General features: G+C 46.4%; 1 protein-coding gene across 3 annotated transcripts; it reads right to left on the minus strand.

The window, feature by feature from the left end:
* Nucleotides 1–15,425, minus strand: RAD51D (RAD51 paralog D). Of its 3 annotated transcripts, XM_037491432.2 has the most exons (12): nt 15,283–15,425; nt 14,890–14,951; nt 13,839; nt 13,244–13,410; nt 12,537–12,547; nt 8,026–8,107; nt 7,647–7,781; nt 7,081–7,176; nt 4,492–4,582; nt 4,294–4,364; nt 2,052–2,216; nt 1–1,886 (listed from the first exon to the last, which is right to left on the minus strand). In XM_037491432.2, exons 1-12 carry the CDS (start codon nt 15,362–15,364, stop codon nt 1,818–1,820), a joined length of 1,032 nt encoding a protein of 343 aa, XP_037347329.1. In that variant the 5' UTR covers nt 15,365–15,425; the 3' UTR covers nt 1–1,817. The 3 variants fall into 3 exon arrangements, 2 of the variants coding, with proteins under 2 accessions (XP_037347329.1, XP_037347328.1); XR_005121745.2 differs by lacking the exons at nt 12,537–12,547; nt 13,244–13,410; nt 13,839 and adding an exon at nt 14,557–14,675 and having other exon boundaries at nt 3–1,540; nt 1,629–1,886; XM_037491431.2 differs by lacking the exons at nt 12,537–12,547; nt 13,244–13,410; nt 13,839 and adding an exon at nt 14,557–14,675 and having other exon boundaries at nt 4–1,886.
* Between the last annotated feature and the right edge of the window lie 52 nt (nt 15,426–15,477).

A 15,477-nucleotide genomic window follows, 5' to 3' on the forward strand; every position in this document is an offset into this window, starting at 1 on the left:
TGGTGCAGCAGACCTCTCCTATCTTGCCTGCTGCTCCCCTCAGCAGTGTATTTCAATATATCTGCCTATACTGCACCCCATTGTGTCTCTGGTGAATCCTCTTACCCACCCCATACCTCTGGCCTAGACCCCAGTTCTTGTATGCATAAATAAATAAATCTTTAAAAAAAATCATAGAATATATTTTATGCTAGAAAAAAAGAACTTCATTTTCCACATACAAATACCTATCCAGTTAAAATATCCTTCAGGAATGAGGTAATATAATCTCAGATGAAAGAAAACTAAGAATTTGTCACCGGGAAAACAGTTCCAAAAAATGCCAAAGGAATTTCTTGGGAAATGATACCCAAAGAAAATGTAGAATGTCAGGACTGAAAGAATAGCAAAATAGTAAAAATGTATGTAAACATAATCAAAAATTTTTGTTTGCTTAAGTTCTTTTAAATATGTATCACAATAAAAATAAAAATTATATCAATAACATTGCCTTACAGTTTCTTAACATATGTAGAGGTTATGTATAGGACAGTGTCAATAGGGAAGAGTTAGTGGATTTACATGGTGATAGTCCCTACATTCAATTTGATATTAAATTTGATATAAAATATTAAATTCTACATACATTATGAAATACTAAACAAATACTATACCAAGAGCAATCTCCAAAATATACAAGGATATATTGTAAAATTAAACCTCGAGCGTAATTAAAATAGAGGTCTAAAAGCAATTCAAACACTCCAAAAGAAGCCAAGAGAGAGTAAATAGGAACAGAAAACAGAAGGAATAAACAGACAAGGAATACTATAGCAGTTGTATAAATGAACAGCAAGCAACAACACACCCCACCTCACTAGTAACCAGGAATATCAATCAGATCGGCAGAGACCTATCATTTCTCCAGTATTGGACCCACAAGTCTCAGTGTGGATGTGACATGGGAGGTCACAGACACTTCCCACTTGTATGGGTGGGAACATAAATCAGCCAGTCTTGGCCACAGCACGTGGTGCTCAGATCAGGGACAAGAGCTGCACGCAGGTCCCATAGGGACTCACATGTCTGCAGAGATGTTAGCAGTGTTCAAGCTCAGGGTCCCGGCAGTGGTCCCCATGTTAGCCTTCCAGACACTCAAAGAGTTTCCCCTCCCTCACACACCCCCAAATCCTCTCCCTGGTGTCGGAGGATGGGAAGAGTGGCACTGAGGGTGGGGTTGGTTCCCGAACTTGAGCATCAGAACCCAGCAGCTGTGATAGCACAGATTTTTCAGTGCACGCCTGGAGCTTCTGATTCAGTGTGGGAGAGTGCACATATCCAGAGATGCAGACACAACACTAGAGTTTGAGAAAAACATGGTTTTCATTATTCTATTAGACAGCTTGAGCTGCCATTGCAAGGACCACAGACTGGGCCACTCAGACACAGAACTTATTTTCTCACAGTTCTGGAAGGTGGAAGTCTGAGATCAAGGCAGGACTGGTTTGTGCTGTGGCACCATCCTGTAGTGTAGACAGCCATCTCTCTGAATTCTTGGCCCCTGCAGGAAACATGCAGAGTGGAAACAAGGGAAGAAAACTTGGCACCAGCATGAATTACCAGGCACTTCCATCACGGCATCCTCTCACCTGGCGTCTATTTTTTTCCACAGATCCAGCAGCTGAGCCAACCACGATGTCTCTTTTGACTGGCCCAAGAGCTTCTACTGCAGTTCCAAATGCGAGGTGCCAGTGCACAGCAGGCATCACCGTGCAGGAGAGCTGGGGCCTCCACACCTCTCTCTTGCCCAGTCAACAGCACAGCTGTATCTGATCTGCCTATAATGTTGGACTCCGCTCTGGAGCCCCCCAAGTCCCAATGTCTACCGTCTCCTGGAAACCTGTTGGCTGCAAGAGACAGGAGGGAAGGGTAAGTTTTTGAGTTAAGCAATCCAAGTAGGTAGCCTCCTTGGTTGCAGGGTCTCAGCATCTGAGAGTTCCTCTAGAAGACATCTTGGGCACAGAGACCAACCCCCGAAGGCTGATTCCTGGCTTTCCCCTGGGGTTGCTCACCAGACGGGGAGATTTGGTCAGACGCGCCATGCGCTGGCTGCCTGAGGTTCCTGCCCCTTCGCCGACATCCAGGAGAATCCGGGTGCTAGGCACAAAGCTCCAGGAGCGTCCGAGAGCAGGTTTGAGCTTCCCGCTGTCCCTGTCTCGGGTCATATGGTTGGTTACCTGTGCAGAAAGAATGAGGCTTACAAATCCACAATGCTAGTATTGGGGACTGCACTAGCAGCACTTCCTACTACTTCATTTAACAGATGAGAAACTGAGGCTCAGTGCAGAGAAGTGACCCCCCAAAACTCATTAACTTCTCAACAGCAGGTCTGGCACCAGAACCCTGGGTTCCTGACTTGTGCCACCTGTCCCCATAGAACAAAGAGGGCTCACGCTGAACTCCAACCAGGCAGCGATGGGGCACGCGTCTGGGAATCAGCAGTGCTGGCTACACTTTCCTGAAGGAAAGACAACAGTGGGTTTGCGTCTTATACCTCTAACCCAGCAGGCAGCCACTCTGAGACCTCTCCATGCCCTTTGTGGCAGTGGGGGTGGGGAGTTTTGGAAGAGGGGTTCAGGTCTAGTCAGTCAGCTCTGGTCTGCCAGGCTAGTCATGGGGAAGCAACCCGAGCCACAATATCCTCTCAATGATATTCCCCAACCTGGCGCCACGACAGGGATATGGCTTGCGCATCACTGAACTCTGACTGCCCGAGCCAGTCTGGCACACAGAGGTGATCACAGAGACCCTGTGATCCAGTAAAAGAGCAGAATAGGAAAATCAGCCCTCTTCTACTGCCCTAAGGAGCCACAAAATTAGTATAACCTTCTCGGAAATTTGGCAATGTCATATCTAAACACTTAGAAATAGAGGTATCACTGACTCAGTTGTCATATTTTTAGTTTGAGGGAATATGAGATGTTCAAAGGTTGAGGTATAAGGACATTTACTGTAGTTTTCTTTATAAGAGAGGAAGCCAGTAATGACTTAGAAGCTCCAAGTCAAGAAATGTTCAGATTGTTACGGTGTAACAGGGCTTGGCAAACTATCTTCCACAGGAAATTTGGTCCCCAAACTGTTTTTGTAAATCAGGTTGAACTGGAAGACAGCTATGTCCATCTGCTAAGGTGTTGTCTACAGCAGCTCTCATGCAGGGCTGAGTAGTTGCAACAGAGAACACATGGTCATAAAGCCTCAATATTTACTATGTGATCCTTTACAGAAAAAGTTTGCCGACCCATGTAACACGGGCATTAACTAAAATAATATGTAACTGCTAAAAACAGCATTTTCAAAGAATCTATTTAAGACATGGAAAATGGAATGAGATACTTTTTTTAATGAGGTTAGAGTTTAGGTAGAAAGTTGGTTAAAAGTTTGTATATATATATGCAGGAAAAAAAAGAGTTTATGGAGATATAAAAAATATTAATATGCAGGCCTCTCTGGTAGCGCAAGGGGTTAAGTGTCAGCACTACGAAGCTATCAGCAGCTACTGCAGCACAAGTTTGATCCCCGGCCAGGGAGCTACCCATATGGAGTAGCAGACCTCTCCTCTCTCGCCCGCTACTCCCCTCAGCAGTGTATTTCAGTAGATTGGCCTGTTCTGCTGCCCACTCTGTCTGTGATGAGTCCTCTCACCCCACCTTACCCCCCCGAACCTCTGGCCTAAACCACAGCTCTTGTATGCATAAATAAATAAAAATAAATCTTACAAATTTGAATCATATATTTAACTATTTTTTTACCCTTCCTATGAGAGCATGCAGATTTAAAAAATTACATCATAAGCAGAAAAAGTTACTTTAAAAGCATAAAGATCCCTCTCTATGAATCTCTGAAAAAGGTAAAACTACTGAGACCAGATCAGTGGTTGTCTGGGGCTGAGGGACATTTCTGGGGTGATAAAAAATATTCTAGATCTTGATTATGATGAGGTGACAAGACTAGATAGGATGGTATATGGTAGTCAAACCTCAACCAAGGAGAAAACTAATCCACGTGAATATTAACTCAATAAACTGGACCTAAGGAATATAAAAAGAAACATAAAACAGCCCCTTATCCCTTGGCTGCTTATGGCCTGATCCCTCCATAGGTGTCTAAATGACACTGGGAAGTTGGGCTATGAGCCCTTCCTAGAGGACCACTTTGGGGGTACAGAGACTACTGTTTAAGAGAAATACAGAGATTCTAGCAATTAGATTCATGTCTCCCCTTGAGCAAGCATGCTAGCCAAGCCCACTTCCTCACCACCACTGCTACGTTGAGGTCCCGGGCTAGGGTCTTCAGCTCTCGGGCCAGCTGCATCATCAAAGCCAAACCTGAAGGAGGAGAAACAGAGTAGAGGGCAGCAGGGCAGTAGGGACTAGGCTGGCTGGAACTGGATTCCAGAGCTGGGAGGCGCGATCACATCCCCCTGACCCTGGGCTCTGATAGACCACCACTCACCTTCCCTATGCTGACCTCCCAGAAGTGGGGAGACCACTGCAGTGACTGAGTCCACGACCACCACCTTCACAGTCCCTGAAGAACCGCTTATCTGGGAGATTGGGAGGAAGCAGGTGAGGTGAACCAATTGGCCTCTAGGGAACACCATTATAGAAACTGGTAGAAATAACCTCCCCAGGCCCCAGCATTGCCCAGCATCACAAAATTTACACGATATCTTTTTTTACCCCATTCCCATTTCTAAACTGCAACAACAGTTTACTGAAGACTTGGGTGGACAGACGGTGTAAATCACAAGATATCACAGATACCCTGAAACAATTAAATTTGAGAAACCCCTGCTCAGTCAGGGACTTTCTCAGTGGCCATCTTCCTCCTTACAGCCCGCCTGCCCAGATCCTATTAAGCCTTTCTTCTCCTTTCCTGATTCCCTCCTCTGCTAACTTCTGAAATCCCTGACTTCCTTTGCTGAAGAGTTTAACTTCTTTCCTTCACTGTCTCCTTCTAGATCATGTCTCTAGGCCTTCACCTTCCATAGCTGAAATGGCCCCAAACAGGATCAGTTATTTCCCTAAGAGGAACTCTGATGCTACGTGTTTAAGTCAAAATTTGTTGTCTGTACACAGCATCAGTGTCCTCCTAATTTCTCTGGACTTCATCAATCCTTCATGCTTTTCTCTCTCCTCCCTTATTCCTCATATCCAAATCATTTGCTGATTGTTTCCACAGTGCTTTTTTCCCTTTTCACATAGGCCCTCTTAGAGATTCAGCACCATTTGCTCTGTCTTTTGCACGTCTTCCAGTTACTAACTATTGGCCAGTCATCAGCTTGTCTAAGGGAGGATGGCAGAAAAGAGAGAAGCCAATTGGCTTAGCCGTTCCTTACCATCTCTAGGAGAGCAGGGTGAAATCTCTGGCAAAATGGGACAGCAAGTCCTTCTCTGCTTGTCACTACAGAGCTACCCTAAGGTGGACCCCTTATCCCCACCCTCAGGTAGTTAAACACTCCCCCTGACTGGGGATGAGTACTGTGATGCGCTTCTGACTTTTAATAAAATGTCAGAAGTGTTGGAATGTCACGCTCTGGATTAAGTGACATTATATGACAGAGGTACTAGGGTGTCACTCCTATGACTGCATTATGTTCCATGAGGCTGTGTGTTGCAGCCTCTTACTCCTTTGCTGCCTTTAAGAAGCAAGTGGCCAGGCCATGAATAGCCAATGGGTTGGGCCATATGGCAAAGAACAGTGGGCAGCCTCTAGGAGCTAAGGTGGCCTTTGCCCAACTGCCAACAAGAAACTGAAGTCCCTTGGAAATGAACTCTGCTAAGAATTCTGAGTGAACTTGCCAGCAAATTATGTGCCAACTGAAGCTCCTGATGAGAACACAGCCCAGCTGACGACATGGTCTAATGAAACCCTGAGCAGAGGAACCAGCTAAGCTGTGCCCAGACTCCTGACCCACAGGCACGGTGAGGTAAGAAATATGTGTGGGTTGAAGTCACTAAGTTTGTGGTAAAGTTTCTATGTAATAATAGAAAATAAACCATCTGGTGGTCCGCCAGATAGATAATGCTGAATAAACAGCTCAGATTTGGCCTTTGTGATCTCATGTCTCAACACAAAAGTGGGTCATATACAGTGATGACTCCTATGGCAAGTAGTGGTTCAACTATTATATTCTAAAGTTTGCAAAAATGATTTACTCTATACACAATCCTGAGTATGCCTGTGGGACCATGTCATGCTTTGGGGTGAGGAGGAAAAGCTTAAGATGAGTTAAACTATTCTTTCTAGGGTGTCTTCCAAATTGAATAGGCCAAAAATCAGTACACTGAATCCTGTCTAAGCATGTAGCAGATGTACCAGGGTAGCAACCCAAATGCCATTCCAAACCGATCTTCCTTGTTAACAAGACACTGAGTGTGCTCAGGTATTGCACGGAAATCTCCCGGCTTCAAGCAGGGCAGGCCCAACCCCTGGTCTAAGATACACACATATTGCAGTTTTAGCCAAGTACATATAAGGGAAGAGAAGAGTCGACTAGTGGTTTTTGGAGAATTTTTTTTTCCTGATGAAAGGGAAGAAGCACAGGAAAGAGGCATCTGTCTTGCACTGCCGTGAATGTGGATGTGTGCAGACAGATGCCAAGCTTTAGTGCCCATTTTGCAATCACGAGGGAAAAGAGCAAGAGAATTAGACACACCAACCTAGAGTCACAATTTTGTAGGTCTGGCAACCTCCAGGCTCATGTGAGATAATTAAATGTCCTTGAGATAGAGGGTCCATCAGACAGTCTCTTACTTGCAGTTGGAAATAATAATAACCAATGCAATGGGTAAATGCAGGATGATTATGACATGATCCTTGTGCAGATGGGGCTTACTGTTTAGTGGGGAAATGGGGCATGTAAACAATGAGGTGTATGAATTAAGCACTCAGTAATTCCATCCTGGGAGTAGCCAGCACAGCTGGAGTCACTAGATTGCATATCTGCATTTCCAAACGGACTGTAGTAGGACACCTGCCCACATACTGATAGCACCTTACTTGCTGGCAAAGCAGGAATGAGCAGAGCAGCAGGCTCACCTGCTGGGCCACAGCACCTCGGAGGTCCTGCAGCACATCAAACATCTGGAAGATGTCAAATGCACGTACCACCTGGATCCTCTGGAGAGCACCTGCCTGAAGGGGTGGGAAGAAGCAGGATAATATGGTCAAGCACCATGAAGAGGGTTATTAAGACTGAGAATGCAGAGGCACTTAGATACAAAGACTCAGGTCTAGGATGGCAAATGGGCTTTGTCTAATGGGCCAGTTCGAGTGGCTGAGCTATAAAGTCAAGTGGGAAAAGAACACAGTGGGAAAGAGTGATAGGGCTGATTAGTGATGTCTGCCTTGGGCAAGAAATGGGGCAGAAACACAAATGCCCTGGGTGTTTATCAGCCCTGAATCAGGGTATGCAAGGAGCTGGGAGGGTTTCCTGGAAGAATCACTGTGCTTTTATGATGTCACACTAGGGGTGGTTGGAAGAACACAGAACTTGCTGTGCAAGTTTCAATGTCTATTCGTCCAAACGACCAGATTTCTTACAGTGTAAGAGATAATGGAGTCTTCCTGTGTCAGACCCCCAAAGAAACCCAGCTGCCTCTTACCTGCTCCCCCTCATCTGGAGTTCGGGCCTGGAGTAATTGGAGGAGGCGGCAGGCTGTCAGCCCTCCATTAGAATCAATGTACAAGACATTCTGCTGTAGGCTGTAAGCCACATTTGCAGCCACACAAAGACAAACCTGAGTAGAAGCAGGGCAATGGGTAACCTTGAGCCCTCAAAGAGAGCCCAGAATGGGAGCTCCCCACCAAATCCTGCCCAGGTCCCAGGGACATGAATGGGTCAAGTGCAAGCCCTGCTCCTCTTCACCCATCTTTTCTCCTTACGCCCTGAGCCCACAAGTACACTGGCTGAAGCTCCCCCCAAGGAATCCAGGGCTATGCACCCACCTCCCCATTCCTCTTGGCTGCTGGTCACACAGGTACCTGGGTTTTGCCGCTTCCTGGGCCTCCTACAATTTCAGTCACTTCTCCAGTATAAAGACCGGCATCGAGCAGCTTGTCCAAGCTGATGGCAGAAGAGAAGAGAAAACCCAGGGGATTGGATGGGAGAGGAGAAGGACCCAAGAAGAAAAGCAAGATATTCCTTCCAAGCACTGCTTCTTCCCAGAACATTCCCAACATCTCTGGCCAGGAGGCTTCTGCTGGTAGAACTTTCTGGAAAAAGGGGATGGCTAAATGTCCTCTGTCCCTCCTCCACTCACTCTCAGTTTTAAGATCCTCTCTCTAGAGGATTTTGACACACTTCCATTCTCCATCTCAGCCACTTGTGGGTTTTCTTGATAGCATTTCTCATAATTTGAATTTTTTCTTTATCTTTGAAATAATTATAGTCAGGAATTGCAAAAAAAAAAGCATACAGGGAGGTCCCCCGTACCTGAGTTTTCTCTGATGGAAACATCTTGCACTATGAGATGATTACACTACAGTACAATCCACAGAAGTGGATTACTTCTGTGTGTATCTGTGTAGCTCTATCATTTTATCACACGTGCAGGCTTATGTAACCGCCACAACCAAAATACAGAACATTTCCATCACTATCCTTTTATAGCCACACCCCTCCCCCATCCATTCCTAATCTCTGGCAACCCCCATTCTAGTCTTCAGCCCCATGATCACTATTTCAAGTATGTTACACAGAATCATATTGTAGGTGACCTTCGTGACTTTCTTTCATCACTCAGCATCATTCCCTTAAGGTCCATCAACAAGTTGTGTGTATCGATAATTCCTTCCTTTGTATTGCTGAGTAGTATTCCACGGTAAGGATGTACCACAGCTTGCTTACCCATTCACTAGGAAGGATATTTTGGTTGTTTCCAGTTTGGGGTGATTTTTGAATAAAGCTGCTATGAACACTGGTATACAGTTTTTTTGTAGGAATAAGCATTTCTCTGGAATAAATGTCTAAGAATACAATTACTGGATTGTATGAACCAGCCACTATTAACCAGTATACTATACTACCAGTATACTAGTATACCATACACTACATACTATACTACTATATACCAGTATACTAAACTACAATACTATTTCTCCTAGTGACTATGTCACGTTACTTTCTCACTAGCAATGTGTAAGTACTTTACCAGCATTTGGTGATAATAGCCATTTTTGTTTTAGCCATTCTGGTAGGTATGTAGTAATATCTTCTTGTGGTTTTAATTTGCATTTTCCTAATAAGCATATTGAACATCTTTTCATGTGATTATCTGCCCCCTGTATGTCCTCTCTGGTGAAATGTCTTTTGAATTTTTTGCCCATTTTCTAATTGGATTCTTGCTTTATTGTTGAGTTTTATGAATTCCAGATGCAAGTTCATTGTTTTAATGTATGGCTCGAAAATATTTTCTCCACTCTATGACTTGGTTTTATTATTTTTTTTTTAAAAAAAGCTAAAGGTTTTAAATTTTTTTATTAAAAAATTTATGAAGCATTTTTTATGATTATACTTTCAGTGTCAAGTCTAGTATCTTTTGCCTTCCCCTACGTCCCAAAGATTGTCTACTGTTTTGTTCTAAAATCTTGATAGTTTTACACTTTACATGAAAGTCCATGAAATATTTTCAATTTTGTATGATGTATGGATTTTAGGCTTAGACGTATTATCTGTCCTGTCCAATAGCTCCACCACTCCTGGATCCCGTTCCTCATCACAACAAATGTTCAAAAAAGCTCTATCCCTTCTCTGCTCAACTGCTTTCGCACATTTGTCAAAAATCAGTTTGACATATTTGTGAGGTTCTATTCAGTATTTCTGGGTTCTCTATTCTACTCCATTGATCTGTGTCTTCATCAATAACATGCTTGTCTTGATTACTGCAGCTATACAGCAAGCCTTAACATTTAGTACAGCAATTCCTCCAACCTTATCCTTCCTTTACAAAATTGTTTTAGGAGGGCCTCCCTGGTGGCGCAAGGGGTTAAGTGTCAGTACTATGAAGCTCTCTTATATGCATAACTTGATCTTTAAAAAAATGTTTTAGTTATTCTAAGCCCAAATAGTTATTAGAATAAGCCTGCCCATTTTTTAAACTGCCTGGACGGGGATTTGGATAGGAACAGCATTAAACCTATAGATCAATTTGGGAAAGAGTGACATCTCTTACTATGTTGAGTCATGAACACAGTCATGATTTAGGTGAAATTTTAAATATTTGGCATACAGATCCTATACTTGCCTTGTTCTATTTATGCCTAGGGATTTCACTTACCACTTTGCAAATGGTATTATATTTATAATTTCCATTCTCTCATGCTCATTGTGAGTATATAGAAATGCAAGTGATTTTTATGTGTTGATCTTACATCCTGCAACCCTGCTGAACTCACTTACTCATTTTAGGAGTTTGTAATTATTTTCTATATGCTTGTTTTGGTCTATTTTCCCCCATTTGGCTCTGTGTGCCCTGAGTCAAGCACTGGGCCAACACTATTATAATCCCAGCACTGGCAGAGTGCCTGACACATGGGAGGCTAACAATAAATGTTCCCAGAGAAATGAGCGATACTGTGTGTTAGTTTCTGTATTGTCAACACTCTGCCTGTAGAAGGCTTGGGATGAATTTAAGTCATGACCAGTTAGGCCCTGAAACAGGTGATTGCCTACTGTCTACTCTCCATGGCCTGCCCAACGTGTGGATTGAAGCTTCTCCTCCTACACTGTAGCCTCCTACACTGCCTGTGTCTTGACCACACCACTCCTGTCCTAACCCTTAATCACTGTCACAGGCACCAGTCCTCTAACATGGTCCTTCAAGACTACACATCCCCCCTCTGTATGCTAAGTAGCACCTCAGTAAGCACTTCATTTCTTTCAATTTCATTATTCCAGGATTATGACCACGGGTCCCCGTCAGTCAAAATGCTGTTACCACTGCAGTCCTGTGGCTTCTTGGGATAACTGTGTTCACCCTGGTGAATAAGCACCCAGTTTCTGCTACTCCTGGATCCTATTCCTCCCACTGGGGTCAGAGATACCCCCTCCCCTCACCCCAATACAGCAGTGTTCTTCTGACATGGTCACCAGACCAGCAGCATCAGCATCACCTGGGAAATGGTTAGAAATGCAAATTTTCTGGCCCTGCCCCAGACCTGAGGAATCAGAAACCCTGGTGGTAGAGATGGTATCTGAGTTTCAATGAAGCCCCTGGGTGATTTGGCCCCTGCTCAAGTTTGAAAAACCATTAGGCTAGACTAGTGATTCTCAACCCTGTCTGCATTTTAAAACCACCAGAGGAATTTAAAAACAGAGACCTATATCAGCAGTGCCCAATTTTCTCTTCATATTGGAAATACTTGGGAGTCTCAAAAAATACTGCTGCCTGTGTCCCACCCTCTTCCTTCCTCCCACATTCTCCCTCCAGAGAATGCGATTTAATTGGTTGGGAGTGGGGGACTTGAGCTTCGGAATGCTTAAAAAGTCCCCCAGGTGGGCCTCCCTGGTGGCGCAGTGGTTGAGCGCTGGCTTGTGAAGCTGCCCGCAGCCTCTGCAGTGCCGGTTGGATCCCCAGCTGCCGGGCGAGGGTCCTACATGGCATGCAGACCTCTCCTGCCGCCCGCTGCTCCCCTGAGCAGTGTACTTCGGTCCTTCTGCCTGCTCTGCTCTCCCCTCTGGCTCTGGTGAATTCTCTCACCCTCCCGCGCTTCTGACTGTATCCAGTGCTTGTATAAATAAATAAACAAATCTTTAAAAAAAAAAAAAAGTCCCCCAGGTGATTCTAACATGCAAGCAAGTTTGGGAAACATTGACTGATACCAATTACAATTTCTAAAAGTGGGGCCCAAGCACAAATATTTCTTAAACTTTCCGATGATTCCAATGAATATCATGGACTAAATCATTGATCTTGACTCTCCAGTGAAGAGTCAACCATGTTCTTGGACATGAGGATCACTCTGCATAAGAAATTCCCAAATCTACCTCCCAGCTGACTTTGCTCACCTGTGTTTTCATACCATCTCTCCTAGAGGGGCTTACCTATCACCTCTAACTCAGCAGGTCAACATGGAGAGAGACTTCTACCTGCCTTGTAGAGCAGATGTGCACTTGGATTTTACCACTTGTTTTGAATACAAGTGATTTCTGGGATTTATCATCCTCCCTTTCCCTCTGCACTGGCTTTTGGTCATTCAAACATTACCTGAAGGCCTCATATTGCCTGAAGGCTTCATTCTAAAAGAGGGGATACAGAGATAAAGAACCACCTATTTTCCCCACCCCACCCCACCCATACAGCTTCTTCCAAGGCACGCACTACATGCTTTCTTGTCCTCAGAAAGATTTATACTGCACTTTGGCACTGAAGGCCCTAAGAAGGCCTACAAAAAAGAAGTCTGCTTGTTTGGAGCTACCCAAGCATTTCCTAAACCTCTAACTACAGAATCTCCCTGTCTTCCAAACTTACACCCACTAACTGTGCACAGAACACTGTGAGGAAGACTAGAAACCCAGTGAACTACCCAATGCTTCACATCTATATCCCACCTGGTAGGAAGGTAAGTCGCATATCTTTAACACAGCTCCAGTGTCACTGCACTTACACAGGACATAGGCCCTCACACACCACCAGCACTGCAACAGCCTTCCCTGGCCTCAGCCCTGCCTGTCCCCCAGCCCCACTGCCTAAAGCTCTACTTTCAGTCAATACGGCCTTCCTCGAGGCAGGCAGAGAGCTAAGTTCTCAACTCAGGAGAGGAACGGACATGACTTCAATGCCTGGGCTGTCACGTACGTGATCTTGAGCAAGTCATTTTAACCTGAGTCACTGTTTCCTCATGAGGAAATCTCATCACCTCATGGTGATTGTGAAGAATATATGAAATGAGAGCCTCCCTGGTGGCACAGTGGTTGAGCGCTGGGTTGCAAAGCTGCCCGCAGCCTCTGCAGCACCGGTTCAATCCCCGGCCACCAGGCGAGGGTACAACATGGTTCGCAGACCTCTCCTGCCGCCCGCTGCTCCCCTCAGCAGTGTACTTCGTCGGTCTGCCTTGTTCTGTTCCCCGCTCTGGCTCTGGTGAAATCTCTCACCCTCCCGCGCTTCTGACTGTACCCAGTGCTTGTATAAATAAATAAAATCTTAAAAAAAAAACCAAAAACATGTAAAATTAAAAAAAAAGAATATATGAAATGAGGTACAGGCATGGTACCTGGTTCTTGGAAAGCAATCTCAGAAAGCCCCGCCTTTCCTAGATGCCCAAGGCCAGCATCCCTCACAGAGCTTTCCAGAACCACTCTGATCTCCCCTGCAGTCACCCACTGTAGCTGCAATGCTGCCAGTTTATAACTTGACTGCTCCTTAAATGCTTCCTCTTCCTATTTGGGTTTTATAAGCTCCCAAGGCCCGAAGGCCAAATCTCCTTGCTGTTAATCATTCTCTCTTTGCGCTGCCTCCACTCCTGCTTACTCCTCTCTGTGTTCACCTGCTCTTATCTCTGTTCAGTGGACCCCAGAAGCCTTGCCTTACTTGTACACATGTCATCATCTGCACACATCTGTGATCTAGTAGGCACTTAGTGAGGACTGTTGGACAAACCTCACACTAAGCACCCAGTAAGCACTCAGCCAGTGCTTGATGACTGCATGATCTTGCCAAGAGAATGTGGTATGGAAACAGCAAGGCCCAAACCAATGGAAAGACCATTGTGGTGGCAGAGTTCTTCATCAAATTCTACACAGACAGTCCAGGTAAGAGGTCAGACTCCCTCTGCAAGAAACTGCCTTGCCTTTCAACTCTTTCCCTCTCCAAACAATGTGGCAAAATGTCACTATTCCTTTAAGAGGCTCTCTGGCTCCATCCTGCTGCAGAGTACCAGTAATGAACCAAGTTCTGGATCCAGCACCCCAGCCCTCAGTCCCCACTTCTACCACTTGCTCTTCTTGGGCAAACTCATGTGGGATTAATAATCACTACTCCTAGGGTCACCTATGAGATTATATATCCTAGAATGAATGGCAGGCACATAGTAGGCACTCAGAAAATGCCTACATGGCAGAGAACACCGCCATGTTCTCTCTTGCTCTATGCTTAAGTGAAGTGGGAGTTTGGGCCAGAGAAGAGTTGGTCTGATCTGCTGAATTATTAGATACTGACATCTTAAATAAAAGGACAGTGGTTTTGCTCCCAAGGGGCCATTAGGTAATGTCTGGAGTCATTTTTGGTTGCCATAACAAGGTAGGAGAGGTGCTCCTAGCATCTTGAGAATATAGAGGCCCTGGATGTTGCCAAACATCCTAGGAGGCACAGGACAGTCACAGCTCTCCCCCCACCCCTCCCACTCATAAATACACACATATCTGGAAATGTCAGGAGCAAGGCTGAGAAACCCTGTCTCCGTGCTGCCCTTACTGCTGTCTGGAAACCCTGCTCTCTTCAGATGCAAGCGCCAGCAGCAGAGCTGGAGGCAGCCACTTCCTCCTGACCGGCCCCCTCCCCAAGTCCACACACTAACCTTCCAATGCCGGTGGACAGGATGGCCGTGGAAATCTTGAGTTCCTCATAGAGATCGGCGCCATTGAAGGGGAAAGCTGAGAACTGAGCCAGCAGCACCCGCCTCAGGGCCACCAGAGCCTGCGAAGGGGTGGCGGCAATTCAGGGTCAGGCAAGCGCACTTGAACCCAAAGCAGTCCCGAGCGCTCTGCCATACCCGTCAAGGGAGGGGGCACCCCAGAGTCTCGTAAGCCCCGCCCCCCTTGGCAATCTCTGGGAACCCTTTGCTACCCTGGTCTCGGGGACTGACATTTCCAGCCACCGGGGGTGCGGACTGTGGAGACGGCCAGCTCACCTTGTAGGACAGACCACATTTCTGGGCTACCTCCTCCAGGTTTGCAGAAACCAGGTCCACCACTGCAAACAAAACACGTGTCTTTGGCCGGAAGGGAGGCCGGGGGACTTCCCGCACTTAGCCTGAGCTGTAAAGTGGGGTAACAATCCTACTGGGAGAGGTAGTCTCAGGAGGCTTTTGTGAAACAACCGCCGCAGCACCTGGCAGGTGCGGGGTCCACATAGGGGCTCCGCCCTTCAAGGGGCTTGGTTCTCCCCACTGCTCCTTCCGGCTCCTCGGGGGGAGCTGGGGTGCCGCGAGCGGCCGAGAGAGGGGACTGCCCCCTCCCGGCTGTGCCTGCGCGGTGGAGGCCGCGCCCGCGGGTGCCCAGCTGTGCGGCGCGCGCGCGGTCACCTGTCTTGATCCCGCCGCTGCTCAGAAGCTGGACCATGTCCTGGGTGAGGCCGGGGCACAGCCCGGCCCTGAGCACGCCCATGTTCTCGGCGGTCCGGGGCCGCCCGTCGGGTGGGCATCCGCGGGGCCCTCGTCTGACGCCCCCCGGCGCCCCTTTCCGGCTGCGAGAGGCGGCGGCGGCGCGGTGGGCGCGCA

Source organism: Talpa occidentalis, unplaced genomic scaffold (assembly GCF_014898055.3).
Source record: "Talpa occidentalis isolate TD23 unplaced genomic scaffold, MPIMG_talOcc4v2.1 talOcc4.7, whole genome shotgun sequence".
Lineage (NCBI taxonomy): Eukaryota > Metazoa > Chordata > Mammalia > Eulipotyphla > Talpidae > Talpa > Talpa occidentalis.